We start from the raw sequence: 20,172 nt of genomic DNA on the forward strand, positions 1-20,172 counted from the left end.
GTCCCGGTTTGGGCACAGCAACACCCAGCAAACCCTTACACATTTGCAAGCGTGTCCACTAGTACACATGTCCTGTTCCATATCCCTCCCTAACGGGTGTGAATAGACTCGATATTAAATGTGTAAAACAGCAGCCTTGGTCAGTGCATTACTGTATGTGACAAAACCACAGGCATGGGTGTGCCTGATGCCTTCAGAGCACATGCCTGGTCCAGAGCTTGCAAAAAATGACGAAGGGAGGGGTTTGGAATATGAATAAATCTGAGAGTAAGGAGCAGTCACACATTTTCACTGTGGGGTGGGCACAGTGGATGGTTGGTCAACATGTTTATTATAGAACAAGTGCTTGGACACGCTGCCATTTTATGGGAAAAGAGGAAGAAGCAGTCTTAGAAGGAATACAAATGAAAAACCTCCTTTCAACCCCACAGAACGATTCAAGTATGTGTGTACTTGGATTCAGTGACTGCAGAAGCAGTATATGGTCTTATTGCCAGCAGACTACACGGTTCCAATTTCTCAGCCACTGTGTAATCTTTGGACAGTTAGTTAAGCTTTCTGTGCCTGTTTCCTCATCTGTGAAATGGGGATAAATAACAATACACCTACCTCTTGAATTGTTGTGAGGACTGAATGAGTTAATATATGTAAAATACTTGGAACACTACCTGACACATAGTAAATACTAAGTATGTTATTTTTTAAAAATATATATTTTATTGATTTTAGAGAGGAAGGGAGAGGGAGAGAGAGATAGAAATATCAACGATGAGAGAGAATCATTGATCGGCTGCCTTCTGCACGCCCCCTACTGAGGACCGAGCCGGCAACCCAGGCATGTGCCCTTGGCCGAAATCGAACCTGGGACCCTTCAGTCCGAAGACTGAAGCTCTATCCATTGAGCCAAACCAGCTAGGGCTAAGTGTAAGTTATTGTTCAGACAATTTTATAGGTTCCAGTGGGTAAACTCAACCTCAGTTTCCTTATCTCCAGCTACAGAAATATTCATATAGTTACAATCCCCTATCTTTTATATATTGATATCATGAAGATATGCAGAAGAACAGACATTTGGCAGGGCCAGAAAAGTTGGAGTCTTGAAACAAAGTAATTAGATCAAACCATCCACCATTTCTCCCCTCATCCTCCCTGCATCTTTGTTCTGTTCTTGAATTTCGCATCTAGCCTCTTCTTTTTCTGGTCCTAAATCAAGAGCAAGACAATGGCATTAGGGTTAAAGGGGGCTGGTTGGCAAGCAGCCAACCAATTGGTGTGGTGAAAAGGTATCAGAATTAGAAGACCTAGAGCCATCAATTTGTTTCACTTTCTATTGGCCTCTCTGAGCTTCAGTTTTCTTTGCTGAATAATAATCCTACCCCTTGGGCCTGTCATGAAGATGATATATATGAAGGTGTGTTGTTAACTATTGTGTTATAGACAAGTTAATTATTAAGGAAATAATTGAACATGGAGCACGGTGGTTTTGCCTGGCTATAGGTTACTGTCCTTCTCCATAACCTATTCTCCCCATAACTGCTTGACCCCTTGACCCTTTTAACCAGGAGGTGGGTGCAGTGGGGTAGCTGGCTGAGGAAGGGTTACATTGCAAGAGGTAAGGATGTAAGCTCTTTAGATGTGTAGAGTGGGTGGTGATTACAACTATAAACTGGAATGCAGGGCTCTAAGAGTGACAGGCCAAGTGTGTATGGATTCCTGCGAGCTTGAGACTGAACACAAATCTGTAGGTTACCAAGAGTTTAGGATTGCACCTGGGACCTGGCTTGCCACATTCTCCCAGCACCAACACCCATCTTAATTAGCCTCCTCCCACAGGAGGCCCTGGGATGCTTGGATGCTTATTAAGGTTTCTCCATCCACCTGACAGGGGAATCTTAGCAGAGGCTGGCTGGCAGAGCTGATGGGCCAACACTAGAGGGAGTGGGAGGTGCAGGAGGTAGTGCTGACCCAGGCTGTGGGTTTGAAACTCACCAGTCAGGAAGTGAGGCCGACAGACGGAAGGGCGGGCAGGGGCGGGGAGTTCTGGGGCACAGCAGAAGGGGCCTGCTGGAGTTTGGGGGCTGGGGGGCCATGGGCTTCAGGGCCAGAGGTTGCTGTTAGCCTGGCAAGGCAGGTTTGGGTAACATGCACGCCCAAAGGCAGCTGGCTATAGCTGCAGTGAGAGCAGAAGTCAAACGACATGAGGTAGCCAAGCAGGCTCTAAGCCGCCTCAGGAAACTGACAGAGAGGGTGGGTGACTCGGAACTTCGTGACAGCATCCGGGCCTCACTGAACAGCATACAAGGTAAGAGAAGGGTTAGCTCCCAACTTGGGGGTATCGGGGACCAGAAGGGGCATAGAAGGGTTTACTGGGTCATACATCATTTCCCAGTAAACCACTCCTAGTAGTCCCCGAGGTGGAGCTGGGATTTAGGGGAAGAATACATTTGGAAAAGATGGAAAAGGACATGGGAGGCGTCATTCTTCCTCTTCCCCCAACTCTGAGCCTTCTCCGAGGGCAGCGGTTCTCAACCTGTGGGTCGCGACCCCTTTTCGGTCAAACAACCCTTTCACAGGGGTCGCCTAAGACCATCCTGCATATCAGATATTTACATTACGATTCATAACAGTAGCAACATTACGGTTATGAAGTAGCAACGAAAATAATTTTATGGTTGGGTCACAACATGAGGAACTGTATTTAAAGGGCCAGAAGGTTGAGAACCACTGTCCTAGGGGATCAAAGTACAGGTCACTGCTGAGCTGACCTTCTTGGAAAGGGAGAAGTGGGTGAGCATGGGGTAGGCTTGGACCCTGCCTGGGGAATCCGGGGCAGGAAGCAGTCTGGGGCAGGAGGTTCTGGGACTGGATAATGTGTTCATTCCCAGGACCCACGAGGGATCAGTGACCTCTTGTTCTCCAGCTGTACAGAGAAACACACACACAAATGCGTACACACATTAAAATGACCATAAGGAGAATCTCAGGTTCCCAGGCACACACGAACATTCACGCAGCATGCTCTGCACAGCCGAAGTGCAGAGAAGTCCCCCAGGACTCTTCTTGGCCCCCTCTCTTCCCCATGCTCCTGTTCCTGTCTTCCCCCCACACACCTTCCGCTCTACCTTCTTAGTGCCATTAGCACAAGTGATGACAATACAGGAAGGAAGTGCTGCCATGGCAACACCATCCGCCACATCCTCCTGCCCACCCCAGCTTCAACGAAGTGGTGGGGCCCTGGCAGGAAGGGCTCATCCATCCATGAGGCACCACCACTAAGGAGCTGATGGAACTGGAGGTCCCTCCGGACTGTTCTCCTCTCATTACCTCTGAGGTGGCAGAGAGCTAACAAAAGCAGGCTCTTTTGCTCATGAAAGGTGTCTGGGAGAAGCACATCCTCCATATCCTGGTCTCTTCCAGCCTCTCCATTTTTAGCCGCCTACTTGGGGGTGGCAGATGGGGGCAGTAAAGAAGACCTCCTGCCAGATCTCTCTGATGGGAAAGGCCACCAGAGCCCAGCTTTTGGAAGGAACAGTTTGGTTCGGGTTCCTAAGGGAACAGTCTGATAACACCCTCCCTATCCTGTCCCCCACCCTTTGCCAAGAACTACAGCTGACACCTTCCCTACAGCATTCATTGTTGGAAAGGCAGGCCTAGGGGGAGTGGCCCCATGGGGCCTCCTAGGGAGGAACTCCAAGCCCCATTCCTGTAGGAAAAAGGGGGGTGGGGGGAGGACCTGTCTAGGGCAGGTAGAGGCCTCTGCTCAGCTCTGGAGAAGGAGGGAGTGAGGAGGGGGTAGAGGCTGGAACCTCTGAGAAGACTCCACTCTTCCTAAGTGATTTGTTCCACTCTCCCCAGGAGTCAGGATTCTGTTCCCTTTGAATATAAGGAAAACTGAGGCCACCGATGGAAGGAAAAAAAAAATTAAGCCAGAATCAACAAACCTCCTTCACTCTCTTCTAGAAAAGACTACTGAGGGGTCTCCTGTCCTAGGGATGGTGTCATCTTGACGCTGCAAGGGCGGGGTGGGGGGAGACTGCCGATGGATCTCGGGGCAGGCCCGCGGAGGGATTGGGTACAGGTCTAGGGGGAAACAAAGGGTATCCAGCATCCCGGTACCGCCCCCCCACCCTCCACCCCTACCAGGCCGCGCACGCCACGGGCGCCTGCCTCCAAGAGCCGCCCACGACAGCACTATTATAGTCTCGGCTGCGTCAGGAGGATGGGACGCCAAATTAGGGGAACGCTGAGACTCCCCGAGCCCAGGGGTGGGTTCTCCAAGGCTGGCGGGAGGCCTCACCTGACTCCCGCCCCAGCCTGGGTGGTGGCGGGGTCTCCATCTCGGTTCCCCATGGGCCTAACCCCTGGATCCTTCTTCCCTGGCTTGAGGACAGTGCGCCTTGCACTGCAGGGTTCCTAGAGAGTGGGAGCTACAGGAACTGAAGGGCTCCTTATATTCGGGGGCGCTAAGTAACCCACATGTGGGTAACTAGTTGTGAGGGTGGTGCCTCCATGAACCCCAAATTACATGGCGGCCCCCCCTCGCACACACACACCACCATGTATGCGGATCCCTCCTCTCGGCTTATCCCCGCTGTTTCTGAGGCACTCTTGGAGCTGGGGTTGCTATGGAGACAGGATGCATTTTAGCATGGGGGGGGGGGTGTCAATCTGTAGACATATTCCTTATCCTTCCACCTCCAGCTGCAGCCTTTGACTCACATTTCGGCCTGGGCTGTTCGGAGCCCCCAGGTCTCTCCCTGCAGGAGGCACCCTCCCCTCCTTCCTATCCTGCTAAGTTCCATGTTTGTCCGCGTCCCCAGGGAGCACTTTTCAAGTTCACTTTGGGACAGTTGTGTTCCAAACGTGGCCTCGTGGATGTATTGCCTGAGTGGGGGTGGAGGTGGGCGAGGGGGCTGGGTGATGGGGAAGGAGCACATGCAAGTGCCCGGGGGAGACCAGGGGTCCTGGGAAAGGCATTTCCGAGTTCTCCGCTTTTCTGCATCAGCTTCCCCAGAACGTGCTCGGTTTCCGCCGTGGACTGTTCACGCGTAGACTGACTTTTACCCTAGTCCTTAAATGCCGCACCCCACAGTCGCGCTCCCTGACTGTGCTGCGCTGGGGAGGGGGCTCGAGTGTTGGAGTAGGTGAGTCCCAGTTCCAGGGAATCCAGCCCAGGGTTTGGGAGGGAAATCCAGTCCTGGATTTTGCAGCGCCTTCGCAGACAGCCGTGCTGGTAGAGAGAAGGTGGGGGAGCGATGGGGGGGTGGGGGCTGCCTCCTCCTCAATGTGAGGGGAGCGCCCGGACACAGCGCGCATCCGGACCGAGCCGAGCCCCGGCGAGCCCCCCGGACCCTTCGCCCGGATCTCACGCCCCTCCCCTCCCAGACCCCACACCCGTGGGTCCCCACCCCTCCGGCCTCCCCCCTTCCTCCCCCGCCGGCGACTGTATCTCCATCCCCAGCATCCTCCCCGCGCCCCTGCGAATTCCCCGCACGACCAGCCCCATTTAGCTCCCCACCCTCCTAGGGACCCCCTCCCGACCCTCCCCCGCGGCCCCTGTCCCTCAGCCCCCATTCCCCGCCTCTGCCTCCCCCGCACCCATTCCTCTTCCCCCCAAGCCTCAGGTCCCCCTTTCCCTCCCTCTCCCCTATTTGCCCCCACTCCTGTCTTCCCCGCCCTCCCCGCCCATTCGGCGCCCCCACCCAGGCCGGGGTGCACGGCCCGGCGCGCCTCCCTGGAGCAGCACCAAGGTCCCGGGGCTCCGACGGGGTGGGGGCGCAGGGCGGGGAGCATGGGGAGGGGGCGCTCCGTGTGATGGGAGGGGGGCGCAAGCGGAGGCGGCGGAGGCGGCGGCGACAGCGGAGCCGGGCCGGGGGCTCAGCGGGGTCCGGGGGCTGGGGGCGGCGAGCAGGGCGGCCCCATGGCCGGGCCCCCCTGAGGCAGTCCAGGGGAGTCCCCTCCCCTCCCCAGCTCGGGGGTCTCGGGGCCCCATGAGCCGGGGCGCGGGCGCGCTTCAGCGCCGGACAACGACCTACCTCATCTCGCTGACCCTGGTCAAGCTCGAGTCGGTGCCTCCGCCGCCGCCTTCCCCGTCTGCGGTCGCAGCCGGCGCCCCTGGGACCAGAGGCGCGGAGACTGGGGACCCCGGCAGCCCCCGAGGCTCGGAGGAGCCGGGCAAGAAGCGGCACGAGCGCCTCTTCCACCGGCAGGATGCGCTGTGGATCAGCACGAGCAGCGCGGGCGCGGGGGGCGCCGAGGGCGCCGAGACCCCCGCCCTGTCCCCGGTTCCGGCCAGTCCCGCCCGCCCCGTCTCCCCGGCTCCCGGCCGCCGCCTCTCCCTCTGGGCCGCCCCTCCGGGGCCCCCGCTCTCCGGGGGGCTGAGCCCCGACCCCAAGCCCGGGGCCGCTCCCACCTCCTCCCGGCGCCCCCTGCTCAGCAGCCCGAGCTGGGGGGGCCCAGAACCTGAAGGCCGGGCGGGAGGTGGCGTCCCCGGCTCGTCCTCCCCGCACCCGGGCACTGGCAGCCGGAGGCTGAAGGTGGCGCCTCCTCCGCCGGCTCCCAAGCCTTGCAAGACCGTGACCACGAGTGGCGCCAAAGCCGGCGCGGGCAAGGGCGCAGGGAGCCGCCTGTCATGGCCCGAGAGCGAGGGCAAGCCCAGGGTCAAGGGGTCAAAGAGCAGCGCCGGGACGGGAGCTGCCGCCGCGGCCGCCGCAGGGGCGGGAGGCACGGCAGCCACGACCTCCGGTGGGGTCGGAGCGGGGCCCGGAGCCCGAGGGAAGCTGTCCCCCCGGAAAGGCAAGAGTAAGACCTTGGACAACAGTGACTTGCACCCCGGACCACCTGCCGGCTCTCCTCCTCCACTCACCATCCCGGCCACCTCGGCGCCAGGCGCTGCTCTCACCGTCGCCTCCGCGATGCCAACGGGGCCTGCACCGCCAAACACCCTGGAGCCCCCAGCTCCGGGGCTGAAGCGGGGCCGGGAGGGGGGCCGAGCGTCCACTCGGGATCGCAAGATGCTCAAGTTTATCAGCGGCATCTTCACCAAGAGCACAGGGGGGCCCCCTGGCTCCGGGCCCCCCGCCGGACCCCCAGGCCTGTCTTCTGGCAGCGGGTCCCGGGAGCTGCTGGGCACCGAGCTCCGCACCTCCCCTAGTGAGTAGGACCAGAGCCTGAGAACGGGAGGGGAGGGCGCCTGGGAGGCTCAGGTGGGGTTGGGGGAGCCCGTGCAGGGCTGGCCCGGGGGAGCTTCTCTCCTGGGGGGGGGGGGCAGAGGAGCCAGGCTGCCCTCTCTGCCAAGGACTAGGGTGAGGACCAAGAGGTCCTGACGGGGTGAGTAGCGACGTGGTGGGACATGAGAAGTGACTTGATTTCAGGGGGATTCGGAAAGCCTCAGAGCTTTCTGGGAGAAGAATACCCTTGGTCAGAGTGACTGCTGGAAATTGCTCAAGCTCCAGACCCCACTTCCAGCCCCAGCTGGAGTCTGGGAGCCTGGAAACAGGACTCTGCCTGGCCCAGAGGGACATGGAAGGGGAAGGGGATTAGGAAGCTCAGTTTCCCCCGAGCACTGGGGGCAGGTGGCGTGAGAATGCCCTTGCAGGCAGCTCCTGGCCAGGGCCAGGTCAGCCCCTGGGCTGAGAGCAGGTTGGCGAGGCAGCAGGAAGGGACTCCGTTTCTTTCCATGCAGGTGGATTGGGGAGTCAGGGAGTGCTAGGGCCTGGATGGTGCCGAACACTTGAACGTGAAGTGAGAGGGGGCAGAAGGAAGCCTCACTCCCCCCACTGCCCACCCAGGCCCCAGAGCCTAATGGAAACCCCCAGGGGGCTGACCAGGAGTGACTCAAGGGGGGGTGGGGACTGCTGCAAAGGCAATTCTTACCCCCTGGAGACTTGGGGGGGGGGGTACGGAGAAGGTGGTGTTTCATTCCGGGGAGGGGATGTCTTTATTTCTTATCTTTTTTCTCCTGGAAGAGAAGCTAGGGACTCATGGTTTAGCTCACACTCCTGGAGGCGAGGCAGGTCCGTGAGCGGGGGCGGCTCCCGGGGTTTGGCTCTGGAGCGGGTGGGAGCAGATGGCTCCGGATCCCAGAGTTCCCGCCGCAGCTGCGGCACCCCGGGAACGTCCGGCCAGTGTCAGGCGCCGGGGCTGGACCCGGCGGGCGGAAGGAGCATCCTGCCTCCTCCCACTCCTCCAGGCCTGTGGCTTCTCTCCGCCAGGGAGTGGAGCCCTTGCCCATATTTCTTTTGGAGCATGCTGGTGGGGACGGTTATGGGAGAAGGGGGCACAGAAAATCCAAGCACCATTCCTCGGGCTGTGGGGAGGGGCCAGGGCCTTCAGCCATTGACCTTGAGCAAGGGAAGGCTTATCCCTCACCTCAGTTTCCCTCCTGTGACCTGGAGATTGAGGAAGATCCACTCCCTTCTATGTCCCAGCCCCGCCTCCCCGGGTCAGCTCGGGAATCTGACAGGCCTTTGGGTAGGAGACCCCCAAATTCTTCCAGAGGAAAGGACTCACCACTGTCAGAGCCCTGGTCTCAAGGTCTGGGGCAGGGACTTACAGTTTGGGGATGTGTTTTAAGGGAGATGCCAAGTGAAGTATTTTCGTCTTGCTGACTCCGTTGCTAAGCAACCACTGAGCGGCAGCAACAGCTGTGCGGAGAGCTGGCTAGGATGGCAGGACTGGGGACCACTCTCAACCCTAGCCTTTCCACGCAGCTCCCCAGCCCAGGCAGGGTTCTGAGGGTTAAGAAAAGCTGCAAAAGGAGGAGGGGTGGTGAGGGTTGGAAGTCCTCCTGAGCCTGGAGCACCCCCTCTTATGGCTCCTTTCCCATTGCAGAGGCTGTGGTCAATAGCCAGGAATGGACTTTGAGCCGCTCCATTCCTGAACTGCGCCTGGTAGGTAACCCGGTCCCCTGGTCTGCAGGAAGGCTGACCTCCTGTTGACTGCGCCCTCAACTCTCTCTCCTTCATCTCTTCCTTCCCCTCTCTCTGTGAGAAAAGGGAATCGTTTTTTTTTAGTTCTCCTGAGATTCTACCTTCGTGGCACCTTCCTGAGGCTTGACACACCCTCACAACTTTTTCTTTAGTCTCCTTTTCCCTATGTATCCATGGTTGTCTTTCAGGCTTCTCCTCACTTCTGGCATCTCTCCTATAGTCCTTCATATTCTATTGCCTAGAATTGGGTAAAACTTTTCAACCAGTGCCTAGGGCAGTGATGGCGAACCTTTTGAGCTTGGCGTGTCAGCATTTTGAAAAACCCTAACTTAACTCTGGTGCCGTTGTCACATATAGAAATTTTTTGATATTTGCAACCATAGTAAAACAAAGATGTATATTTTTGATATTTATTTAATATATTTAAATGCCATTTAACAAAGAAAAATCAACCAAAAAAATGAGTTCGCGTGGCATAGGTTCGCCATCACTGGCCTAGGGCTATGACATGCTCCCTCCCCCCTATACACACATCTAGTATGTTTTCTAAACAGCACAACACACACACACACACACACACATAAATGGTGCTGAGTTGCTGACATTATTCAGCTTTTTGGGATTATTTCTTGCCACACTCCTGGCCTGATCTTCCCAGACACGCTCCTGACTGTCATCCTGGCCCTGTGGGACCCTCCTTGGATGATTTAACACTGCCAATCTCTTCAAGTTCTCCAGACTCAAGCATACTGCCGCCTCTCAACTTCCATAATCTCTGCTCTACAAACTTGTCTGCAGGGTGTACTGGGCGATGCCAGGAGTGGGAAGTCATCGCTCATCCATCGATTCCTGACTGGTTCATACCAGGTGCTGGAGAAGACAGAGAGTGAGTTCTTAGGAGTCATAGTAAGCTAAGGATTGGGGTCAAGGATCCAGGATTAATGACTAGGCAGTGTGATCAATGACTAGGTGGGAATGGAGACCAGAGGGAAGGATGAGGCCATGACAGCTAAAGCAGAGGGATAATGGGGTGGTCTGGTGACCTGTGACCTCTGACCTACCACTTCCAACCTTTCTGCACAGGTGAGCAGCACAAGAAAGAGATGTTGGTGGATGGACAGACTCATCTGGTGTTGATCCGAGAGGAAGCTGGGGCACCTGATGCCAAGGTGAGGGGTGAGGTATGGGGTAGGCAGGCTTGCTGGGGTCAGCACTGGCCAAGGGAGTGGGCTCTGGTTTCCCAGGTCTAACGGGAATAGCATCGAAAGAAATGGACTTGTTTGACCCTCTCTTTGTCCCCTCACCCCCCGCAAGTTCTCAGGCTGGGCAGATGCTGTGATCTTGGTCTTCAGCTTGGAGGATGAGAACAGTTTCCAGGCCGTGAGCCGTCTCCACGGGCAGCTGAGCTCCCTTCGGGGGGAGGGACGAGGAGGACTGGCGCTGGCATTGGTGGGGACGCAAGGTAAAGAGGGGCTGGGAAGGTACTACTGGTGGCTACTGGGCTATTGCCCAGCACACGAGAGAACTCGGTAAGGTATAGAAATGGCCACGAGGATTCTAGTTACCTCTGGAAGGATCCTGGTCTCCAGATAAGGGAGCCATTAAGCCAACACAAACTTCCCAGGACCCGAGCAGAGAGGAGGCTCTCCCGGGAGGGAGGAAGGGACAGCTGTAGTAGCAGTGTCCATCCTCTGAGATGTCGCCTGCCTTGTGTTCTTATGCTCTCGTTTCCCGATGCCATCACCATGGGAAACAAAAGCTCAGGCCCTAGTGCTGATAGAAAGCCTTTTCCACTCTCCCTGGCTACAGCTGGGTCAGGCTGACACCTTTCAAAGGAATCTATTCAAAGCAAAGAGAAAGCACAAATGAAATGATGGAGGAAACACAGAGGCAGGAAACCTTTTAGAGAAGTGATTCAGAGGCGCTCAGACTCTCCGCCAGGGCGGAGGAAAGCTCCTGCCACCGCCACCTGTGTGAGGCTGCGGGCTGCCTGGATGCCTGTCCAGCAGGTGCCTGCTTCCACCTGTCGCTTGCCTCCAGCTTTCCCGCGGCAGAGGGAGCAGGCCACCTGTTACGCACGGCTCTCCAGCCTTTTCCTAGTTCACGTGCCAGGCGTTCTCCCTTTCAGTTCGGGGTTCATTGGATTCGCAGGACAGGGTGATTGTCCCTTGTGAGTCCCAAACATTGTAGACCTTGTCAGGAAGCTCCACCGACTCTGCAGTGTTTTCTGAAGACACATACAGCGTGCACTCTGCCGACGCATAATGCAGCTGGGCATTTGAGCTGGGTCCAGAACTTACAAAAGGCTAAGTACTCCGTTCCACCGGCCACAGGAGAGGTTCTTTCAGAACCTGTCCCTCGTGAGTCCAGCCTGGGACTGGAGCCCAAGGGAAAGGAAAGCAGGAAAAATGGGGAGGGGGCCTTGATCCCGCTCCTCTCCTGCGCCCTCAGACAGGATCAGTGCTTCTTCCCCTCGGGTCGTGGGTGATGCTCGTGCCAGAGCTCTGTGCGCAGACATGAAACGCTGCAGCTACTACGAGACTTGTGCAACCTACGGGCTCAATGTGGACCGGGTCTTCCAGGAGGGTGAGTGTGGTCATCCCAGCAAATGTGGGGAACGGGGCTAGAGGCCTGGGATAGTCTTAGAGGCTGCGCATCCGGGCCTCGCTCTGTGGATGATAGCTAGGTCATTCACCTGTGCGGGAGGCAGGGGGGACCAGGGAGGCCAGAGAAGTCTTGTGTAATAGACACAGGTCTTTCTGGACTGGAGGAGCTGGCAGGGTTACATGTGGCACGAAAGCCACACTGATAAGGAATTTGGGGCCTATGCTATCTCTTGGGGATTCCTCAGAGCTGGGCACCAGAGGGTGTTCTTGGGTATCTGCCCTACTCACACCTCCTTCCCCTCCCCCCTCCAGTGGCCCAGAAGGTGGTGACCTTACGCAAACAGCAACAGCTTCTGGCTGCCTGCAAATCCCTGCCCAGCTCCCCAAGCCACTCAGCTGCTTCCACTCCCGTAGCTGGGCAGGTGAGTTGGGGGCTTCAGGGTCCACAGAGGGGCTGGTAAGAATCTGAGTGGCTGGTGATCCAAGGATAGGTTCAGAGCGCCCCAGGAGGCTGGAGGAGGGGGCAGGTGGGAATGGTAGTGACACCATTTGTAGAAAGTGCATTGGCCTGGAAAACCACACGGTTTCAGACATCATTTGCAATGTCCTTGAGCAAGTCACCCAAACCTGCCAAGGTTGTTAGGAAAATCATATGGCAAAAACTTGTGAAGTCGACTTTGTAAAACTAAAGCACTATGACTATGCTAGTGAGGAGTTTTCTTATTAATGCTAATACAAGTAAACGATGATGAGATCGAGGAATTTCCCGGGTTCCTCATAACTAGATGTAACTGTAGCTTGGTGGGATGGGAGCATCTCAGCTATTTTGACTTCTCCAGGCTAGTAACGGGGGCCACACTAGCGACTACTCTTCCTCCCTCCCGTCCTCACCCAACGTCGGTCACCGCGAGCTCCGAGCTGAGGCAGTGGCAGTGGCTGGATTGAGCACCCCAGGGTCCCTGCACCGGGCAGCCAAGCGCAGGACCAGCCTTTTTGCGGTATTGGATATGCTGACCCCCATCCCCTGTCCCCCGTTACCTGCTCATCTTCCCTGGTCCCTAGACCCCTCTTTCGGGCCCTTATTCACCTGTCTTTCCTGTCCTTCCATCAGTGTATCCCTCCATCCATCTTCTAACTGATGCCAATAACCATTCCAGAATCGCCGGGGCAGTGACTCTGAAAAGCGGAGCTTGGACAGTCGGGGAGAGACAACAGGGAGTGGGCGAGCCATTCCCATTAAACAGGTGGGTGGTCCAGGGCTGAGGGCAGGCTGGAGGTAGCTGATCCTAACTGGGCTCACCCACATGTCTTTCTCCACACTGCAGAGCTTTCTACTAAAGCGAAGTGGCAATTCCTTGAACAAAGAATGGAAGAAGAAATACGTGACCCTGTCCAGTAACGGGTTCCTACTTTACCACCCCAGCATTAACGTGAGTGGCAGAGGCTGGCCGCCACAGTGCTGGCCTTAGACGCCCTTCCAGCTCTACGAGTCTGTGCCTCTGACAAACACTAGTATTTCTGGGAAGCTCGTCTGGTTCTCTTAAGTTTAGCAAGCATGTTGAAGGTTTAGTACCTCCCAGGTGCCCATCCCGGGGATGAAAAGGTAACTATATCTCCCCAGGGACTTTCAGCATAGTGGGAGAGCATGGAGAAAGGGCCTCCACCTGGCCTGCCCTTCAGGGAATGCTTTCTGGGGGAGACAATGCTGAGCCAATACTGTTTGGCTCATCCCCTAGAAGCTCATCCCAGCCCACTGAGCTCTAAGAGCTCCCCCTTTTTATGTACATTTTTATTGATTTCAGAGAGGAAGGGAGAGAGAGAGAAACATCAATGATGAGGGAGAATCATTGATTGGCTGCCTCCTGCACGCCCCACACTGGGGATCGAGCCCAAAACCCGGGCATGTGCCCTGACTGGGAAACCGTGACTTCCTGGTTCATAGGTCAATACTCAACCACTGAGCCATGCTGGCCAGCCCCCCCTCTTGAGTCCTTCTCTATTCCCTACTATTGGTTGCTTCCCAGCACTGCCAAGGAACCCAACCTTCCCTATATTCTTAACCCCTGTGCCCCCCCAGGACTACATCCATAGTACCCACGGCAAGGAGATGGACTTGCTACGAACAACAGTCAAAGTCCCTGGCAAGCGGCCCCCACGGGCCATCTCTGCTTTTGGCCCCTCAGCCAGCATCAATGGGCTCGTCAAGGACATGAGCACTGTCCAGATGGGTGAAGGCCCTGGTGAGTGGGGCTCATGACAGAGGGCAGGAGAGGGGCCAGGGCTAGGGGGAAAAGAGGGGTAGTAGGGAAGTAGGGACTGGATAAGTGAGAAGGTGGGTGATAAAGACGTACCATGAAAGCATGGGCCCAGAGACCGAGTGGCTCACTGAGGTTTTATATTCTTCTCCTTTCAACAGAAGCCACTACTCCCACGCCAAGCTCAAGCCCCAGCCCCAGTTCCCTGCAGCCACCATCAGACCAGACATCCAAACACTTGCTGAAGCCAGACCGGAATTTGGCCCGAGCCCTCAGCACTGGTCAGTGAGGACCCATCTTCCATCCACTATCTTCCAGATCCAGATGGGATGTGGGTGGGAAATGAACTTGGGGTGGAAGCTTGGAGACTGGAATCCAATGCATGAGTGCATACATTAAGCATCTACTGGGTGCAGGCACCAAGCTCACCATTATCGTGTTTATCATGATGTTTAAGACAAGCGGGTTCTAGAGCTAAATTTCGTGAACTTGAATCCTGGCTTGCCACTGGGGCAAGTTACTTGATCTCTCCGTGACTCAGTTTCCTCATCTATAAAACAGAGATAACAGTTTCTATCTGAAAGGGTTGCTTTAAGGCTTAAGAAAAATGAGAACATTGTCTAGCACATAGTCAGCATTCAGTGTTTGGAATGTTTAGAAATCTATCTATCTATATTTTTCTTAATTTATTTAAAATAGCAAGTAACATTGTAACAGGTAATCCTTACAACAACCTTGTCAGGTCAAGATGATTATCCCCATTTTAGGGATGAAGAAACTGAGGCTCAGAAGATTAAGTGATTTGCTCAAGGTCTCAAGGCCAGTAAGTGGCAGAGCCAGGATCTGAGTACAGGTCTGACTCTAAACCACTCATCTGCCCACCTCCTCAGGAATAATCCAGGGGGACCTCCTGGAGAGGGACAGTTGAAAGGAGGGAACCCTAAAATGCCAAAGCTAGTTCAGGGGAGGAGACAGGCTGTGATGAAATCAGGAAGTCTGTGGAGGGGCAACTGAGGCAGCTGTGTCCCCCTTCCTAAGACTGTACCCCATCTGGAGACCTGAGCCCCCTGAGTCGGGAGCCTCCTCCTTCTCCCATGGTGAAGAAGCAGAGGAGGAAAAAATTGACAACGCCGTCCAAGACTGAAGGCTCCTCTGGGCAGGCCGAAGGTGAGGCGTTGGTGGGCAGCTGCACTCTCACTCTGGACCCTCACCCCCAACTCTAGACCCCTGGCCTAGTTCCTGCAGGAGGAGGAAAAGTGTCTGAGCTGAGTGCTTGACTATCATTACCACTTTGCACATAATTTAGTGAAAAAATGAATGGACACCCCTCAGCCCTTGTCCTTCTTCTTGTTGCCCAGTCAATGCCTTTTACCTCCGCAGTCCCAGCACCCTGTGCCCAATGACCTCTCTCCTGATGACCCTCTACTTCCCCTTCCTCAGCTCCTGCACCCAAGGCCCCATGACCCCCTGGGACTCAGCCCCTGATCTCAACGTCCCCCTTTAACTCCTCAGCTCCTGACCATCCAGCCCCTGTTCCCAGTAACTTCTTATGATCGCCAAGCTCCCCTGACAGCTCTTGACCCCAGTGAAGCCCCCAAATCCTCAAGACTTCTCAACCCCAGGCCCCCTCACCCCAGGCCTGTGACCCACCTTCTGTACCCTTTCCCTGTGTTTACTCAGTTCCTGACCATCCCTTCCCCTCCCAGAGACCTGGCTCCTCATTGACCATGATAACCGGTCCCCACCGCCCCTGCTCTCTGCTGGGTGCTCAGACCCAGCCTCCAGATCTGCCTGCTCTCATGGCTCTTGGCTTCCGCTCTACTCTGCTCCGGGGCCACTGACTTTAGTTCTGCTTTCTCTCCCCATCTGTCTGTCCTGCTTTGTCTCTGGCACTCTGTCACTCTCTCTCCTTCTCTCCATCTACCTCTTTTTCTCTTTCTTGGTCTTTTTCTCTGTTCTGCTCTCTATTCTATCTCTATATCCTTCGCTTCGGGAAACCAGCCAAGCGCAAAATGTGGAAACTAAAATCCTTTGGTAGTTTAAGAAATATTTATAAAGCAGGTAACAAGCGGGGAGCTGGGAGGGGCGCTCAGCTGGGGTGCAGAGGGGTGGGGGTGCCCCTGCCTTCCCCTGCATGTGCTCGGGCTTCCTGCTCTCCCCCACCTCTGCTTCCCCAGCCCTTCTGCCCACTCCCAGGGGCTTGGGATGGACATCAGGGAGGAAGGTTTGGGGAAGGCAGCTCCTGTTTGAACTCTCTCCCTCATGACCCCATCCCATCCCCCCACCCAGAGGAAAACTTCGAGTTCTTGATCGTGTCCAGCACTGGTCAGACGTGGCACTTTGAGGCCGCCAGTTTTGAGGAGCGGGATGCCTGGGTCCAGGCAATTGAGAGTCAGATCCTAGCCAGTCTGCAATGCTGTGAGAGCAGCAAGGTCAAGGTAATGGGGGTGAAAGGTTTGGGGGGAAAGCAGAGGTCTGGAGAAGGGGTCCCCGGGAGAGTCAGTAATAACCCCAGCCCTTTCTGCAGCTGCGCACAGACAGCCAAAGCGAAGCCGTGGCTATCCAGGCGATCCGGAACGCCAAGGGGAACTGTATCTGCGTGGACTGCGGGGCTCCCAGTGAGCGCAAGGGGGCAGTGGAGGGGCCTGGGAGGGAGTGTGGTTCGGGGCGTTGGCGATTTCGATTTCGGGGTGGGTGCCCGTGTTGGCACTGCGGGGAGCCAATTTCTCACTCCGTCCCCAGACCCCACGTGGGCCAGCTTGAACCTGGGCGCGCTCATCTGCATCGAGTGCTCCGGCATTCACCGGAACCTGGGCACGCACCTGTCCCGCGTCCGCTCGCTGGACTTGGACGACTGGCCTCGGGAGCTGACCCTGGTGCTGACGGCAATTGGCAACGATATGGCCAACCGCGTGTGGGAGAGCAACACGCGGGGCCGAGCCAAGCCCACGCGGGACTCCTCGCGGTATGTGCGAGGGAACAGATCGGGGGGCTCCCGAGAGGGTCCACGCGGGGGGCGGGGAGGGTCCAGAGAGCCCTTCCCATCGATCCTGGTCCTGCAGGGAGGAGCGTGAGTCATGGATTCGCGCCAAGTACGAGCAGCTGCTGTTCCTGGCGCCGCTGGGTTCTCCGGAGGAGCCGCTGGGCCGCCAGCTGTGGGCTGCAGTGCAGGCCCAGGACGTGGCCGCCGTCCTCCTGCTTCTGGCCCACGCGCGACACGGGCCGCTAGACACCAGCGTGGAAGACCCGCAGCTCCGCTCCCCACTGCACCTGGCTGCCGAGCTCGCCCACGTCGTCATCACGCAGCTGCTGCTGTGGGTACGTGAGTGGGGGGGGGGGGAGTGAGTGGGGGGGGGGGGAGTGGATGGGGGGGGTGAAGGGGTCTGGAGGGCTCCGTCTCGGAAACGGCCGGGCAGGGGGAGCCTGTGTCCTCACCGGGACCCTGGAGGTGGGCCTGGGAGTCTGCGGGCGCGGCGTGCGGGTGGCCTCCCGGGGCTGTGCGGTCACCCGCCACCTCCGCCCGCAGTACGGCGCCGACGTGGCCGCCCGGGACGCGCAGGGCCGCACCGCGCTGTTCTACGCGCGCCAGGCCGGGAGCCAGCTGTGCGCCGACATCCTCCTCCAGCACGGCTGCCCCGGCGAGGGCGGCAGCGCCGCCACCACGCCCAGCGCGGCCACCACGCCCAGCATCGTCGCCACGCCCAGCCCCCGCCGCCGGAGCAGCGCCGCCAGCATGGGCCGCGCCGACGCCCCCGTCGCGCTGGTCTAGTTGCCCAGCGGGAGAGACACCCCCACGGGCCGGGCACGACCGCACCGGGTGGACCGCTGGACAGATGCACCCACTCACCACTCCAATCCGACCCCCGCCCCATGAGAGCACTTCTTCCCCCGACGAAGGCACAGCCCTCACGCCCTCCAGAAGACACAAACTCACCTCCCTCTCCCCAACGAGGCATGGAGACCCCGCTCAACACGCCCCCTCTCCGCTGTTTGCTCCCTTGGATGGCTCTGGGTCTACCCGTTTGGTGTTTGAGGAAGGGGACGCCCGCGCTTCCCTGCTCCGGGGCCAACCATGCCCACTCGCGCCCCCTAAGGGCGGGGGAACGCTCCAGTCCTGCCTGTGCTTGACAATCCCCAGGCCTGGAGCACATCCCCAGGCTGGCTCCTGGGGCGACGCCACGCCAGAGGGAGGGCTTAATTCGGGAGGGCTAGCCCCGGGACTTGGGGCCAATAAGGGACCCCACCCCTTCCATGCTAATCTCACTGCCCAGTGAAGGGGAAGGGCAGCGAGGGGCAGGACCCCTGCTGCCCATGAGGGGTAGGGGGGTCCCCAACCCTTTCCGTGAAAGGGACCATGAGGAGTGGAAACAAGACGTCCCCCTAAAGCCACCCATGGATGGAAGCTAAAGGGCTGGGGGAGCCAAGAGCCTGGGTCCCTCCTCACTACTATCTTAGGAGGGAGAAGGGATGGAGCAGGAGCAGGCTAAGGGGGCTGGGTATCGGCCTTGTAATTTATTGCTTTGTTCCCCAACAAGGGGACAGGGGTGGGCAGGGGCTTGGGGAGGGTGATTCAGGGTAGGGAAAGCCAAGGGTGGGAAGAGGGTGGGGTGGGGTGGGGGTGCTCTTGGGTTGTGAGTGTCTGTGACCGTGACTGCGTACTTGTGACTGTGCAGCACCCGTGGTGATCTGGGGTAGGGGGCACCCCTACAATGGGACCCCTCTCCCACTATTTTTCATATACAGCCCCTCCCTCCCACTGGAGCTTCTCCAGACCCACCCCTCAACCCCATGATCCCTCCCAGCCAGGGTAAGAAGATGTGAGGTGGCTGGGAGGGTTTCCAGGCCCTCTGCCCTACCCCCAGAAAATGGGTGGTGGGGTGCACTTACCTGGCCCAGCCCTGCCTCCCTCAGTCAACCCAGCCCTTGGGTCCTCTGTGTCAGTGGTTTCCGGTCTTTTTTTTTTTTTTCTGGCTAAAATATTTTGCAAAGGACCAGGTAATTGGGAAGGGGAAGGGGCATTGCCCCCATCTCCTCAGAGACAGGTGGTGTGAATCTTCTTCAACAGCAATTAAAGAGGAAATGATTTTGTCTAGGGGGTGAGCTGCTGGTCTGTTCTTGAAGAAGTGGGTCAGGGAATGGCCTTGGGCAAGGTGGGGAACTGGAGGTGGGAGGGGGCCACCCGAGAGGGTGCCTCCTGCTGTGGCTGGTGGCAGGGTACCCCCAGTCTCTAAGGGCCCTGAGGTGGTGGGTCAGATACTCCATCATGTACAAGAGTTCTGGGTTCATGTGGAAGGATCCAGGCAGGTCAGAGCAACAGTGGGGATCCAGGGAGCAGAGAAGTGACTCCCAAGATGACCCCAGTTCTGGAAAGGAGTTTAGAGGAGAGGAAGGGAGTGGGGGCTGCTTGGAGAAGTGAGAGGATGGGGTAGTTTTGGTTAAGAGCAGGAATTTTGGAGTCAGATCTAATTTTGAAACTAGGCTCTCCACGTCGTAGCCAGGTTGCCTTGGTTAGGTTACCTGAGTGGTATGTGTTGGTTGGGCACCTGGTAAGGGCTCTAGGGCCAGCCCAGGGGAGACTGTCCCGGGCTAGCCTGCTCACCTTGAGCACCTGGTACTGGAAGTAGAGCTTATTACAGCAGGATCCTTCTCTTGGCCAAGAGGGAAGAGGTACAAGATCTCCCAACTGCAGAGTTCCTGATGTCCATGAAATCCATGCCCAGTCGATGCAGACATTTGCCCACTTTCACATCATCCACAGGACCAGGGAGGCCATAGCATCCTATGGCCAGTGCTGCCTCCAACAGCTGCAGCACTTGCTTAGCATGTAGCCAATTCTGCTGTTCGTTCTTCATGTGCAGCCAAAGTGTTTGCCCTGGGAGAGGGCTGGGTGGGGTGGTATTGGGCCAGCAGCCAACACAGGCTTGGAACAGCCACCCACGTGTTGTCATCACCTTGATGGACCAGTCAATGGCCCACTGTCTTCCAGTAGAGTTGATGCCAGCTCTCAGCCCCATGATGGACTTTCAGCTGCAGGTGAGCCACCAAGCTAATTAGATGTGGTTACAGCAATGGGCCCAGGTCCCATCCACATGGAGGCCCTGGTTCTGCAGCTTCTTGGGCTGGGTGATCGCCCGGCACAGTAGCCCAATCAAGGACAGCTGTAGTCAGCATGCTCGGTTGAAAAGATGGATTCAGAGGTGCAGTGCATCAAAAATGCAGATGCAGTTGTGTGATTTGGGAAGGCAAAGGGAGAAAAAGAGGGGCAAGTGGCAAAGAAGACTCAACTAGAAGATCTGGCCATTCTTCTTGCAGCTCAAAGACCCTGGATTCCCCCACTTCATCTCCTTTCCTTCTTGGTGGCAAAAGCTTACTCCCTTCCTC

General features: G+C 57.1%; 1 protein-coding gene across 4 annotated transcripts; it reads left to right on the top strand.

Moving 5' to 3' along the window:
- The first annotated feature begins 2,127 nt into the window (after positions 1-2,127).
- On the top strand, positions 2,128-18,362 carry AGAP2 (ArfGAP with GTPase domain, ankyrin repeat and PH domain 2). Of its 4 annotated transcripts, none has more exons than XM_070409862.1 (19): positions 2,128-2,302; positions 8,833-8,891; positions 9,729-9,816; positions 10,014-10,099; positions 10,245-10,392; positions 11,382-11,516; positions 11,849-11,958; positions 12,376-12,534; positions 12,694-12,780; positions 12,862-12,966; positions 13,614-13,776; positions 13,953-14,072; positions 14,830-14,958; positions 15,793-15,852; positions 16,081-16,229; positions 16,319-16,409; positions 16,534-16,756; positions 16,854-17,109; positions 17,318-18,360. In XM_070409862.1, exons 1-19 carry the CDS (start codon positions 2,143-2,145, stop codon positions 17,558-17,560), a joined length of 2,571 nt encoding a protein of 856 aa, XP_070265963.1. In that variant the 5' UTR covers positions 2,128-2,142; the 3' UTR covers positions 17,561-18,360. The 4 variants fall into 4 exon arrangements, with proteins under 4 accessions (XP_070265963.1, XP_070265964.1, XP_070265962.1 ...); XM_070409860.1 differs by lacking the exon at positions 2,128-2,302 and adding an exon at positions 5,245-7,152 and having other exon boundaries at positions 17,318-18,362; XM_070409863.1 differs by lacking the exon at positions 15,793-15,852 and having other exon boundaries at positions 17,318-18,361.
- Positions 18,363-20,172: the final 1,810 nt, after the last annotated feature.

This window comes from Myotis yumanensis, unplaced genomic scaffold (assembly GCF_028538775.1).
Source record: "Myotis yumanensis isolate MYYU_CA2020_CCGP unplaced genomic scaffold, mMyoYum1.0.hap1 SCAF_3, whole genome shotgun sequence".
Lineage (NCBI taxonomy): Eukaryota > Metazoa > Chordata > Mammalia > Chiroptera > Vespertilionidae > Myotis > Myotis yumanensis.

Bases quoted from the DNA above. Each gene is read 5' to 3' on its own strand.
- AGAP2 (XM_070409860.1), top strand. From the start codon at position 5,991: ATGAGCCGGGGCGCGGGCGCGCTTCAGCGCCGGACAACGACCTACCTC. The intron at 11,517-11,848 runs GTGAGTGTGGTC...TCCCCCCTCCAG, and splicing joins GGACCGGGTCTTCCAGGAGG to TGGCCCAGAAGGTGGTGACC. The intron at 14,073-14,829 runs GTCAGTGAGGAC...CCCCTTCCTAAG, and splicing joins GGCCCGAGCCCTCAGCACTG to ACTGTACCCCATCTGGAGAC.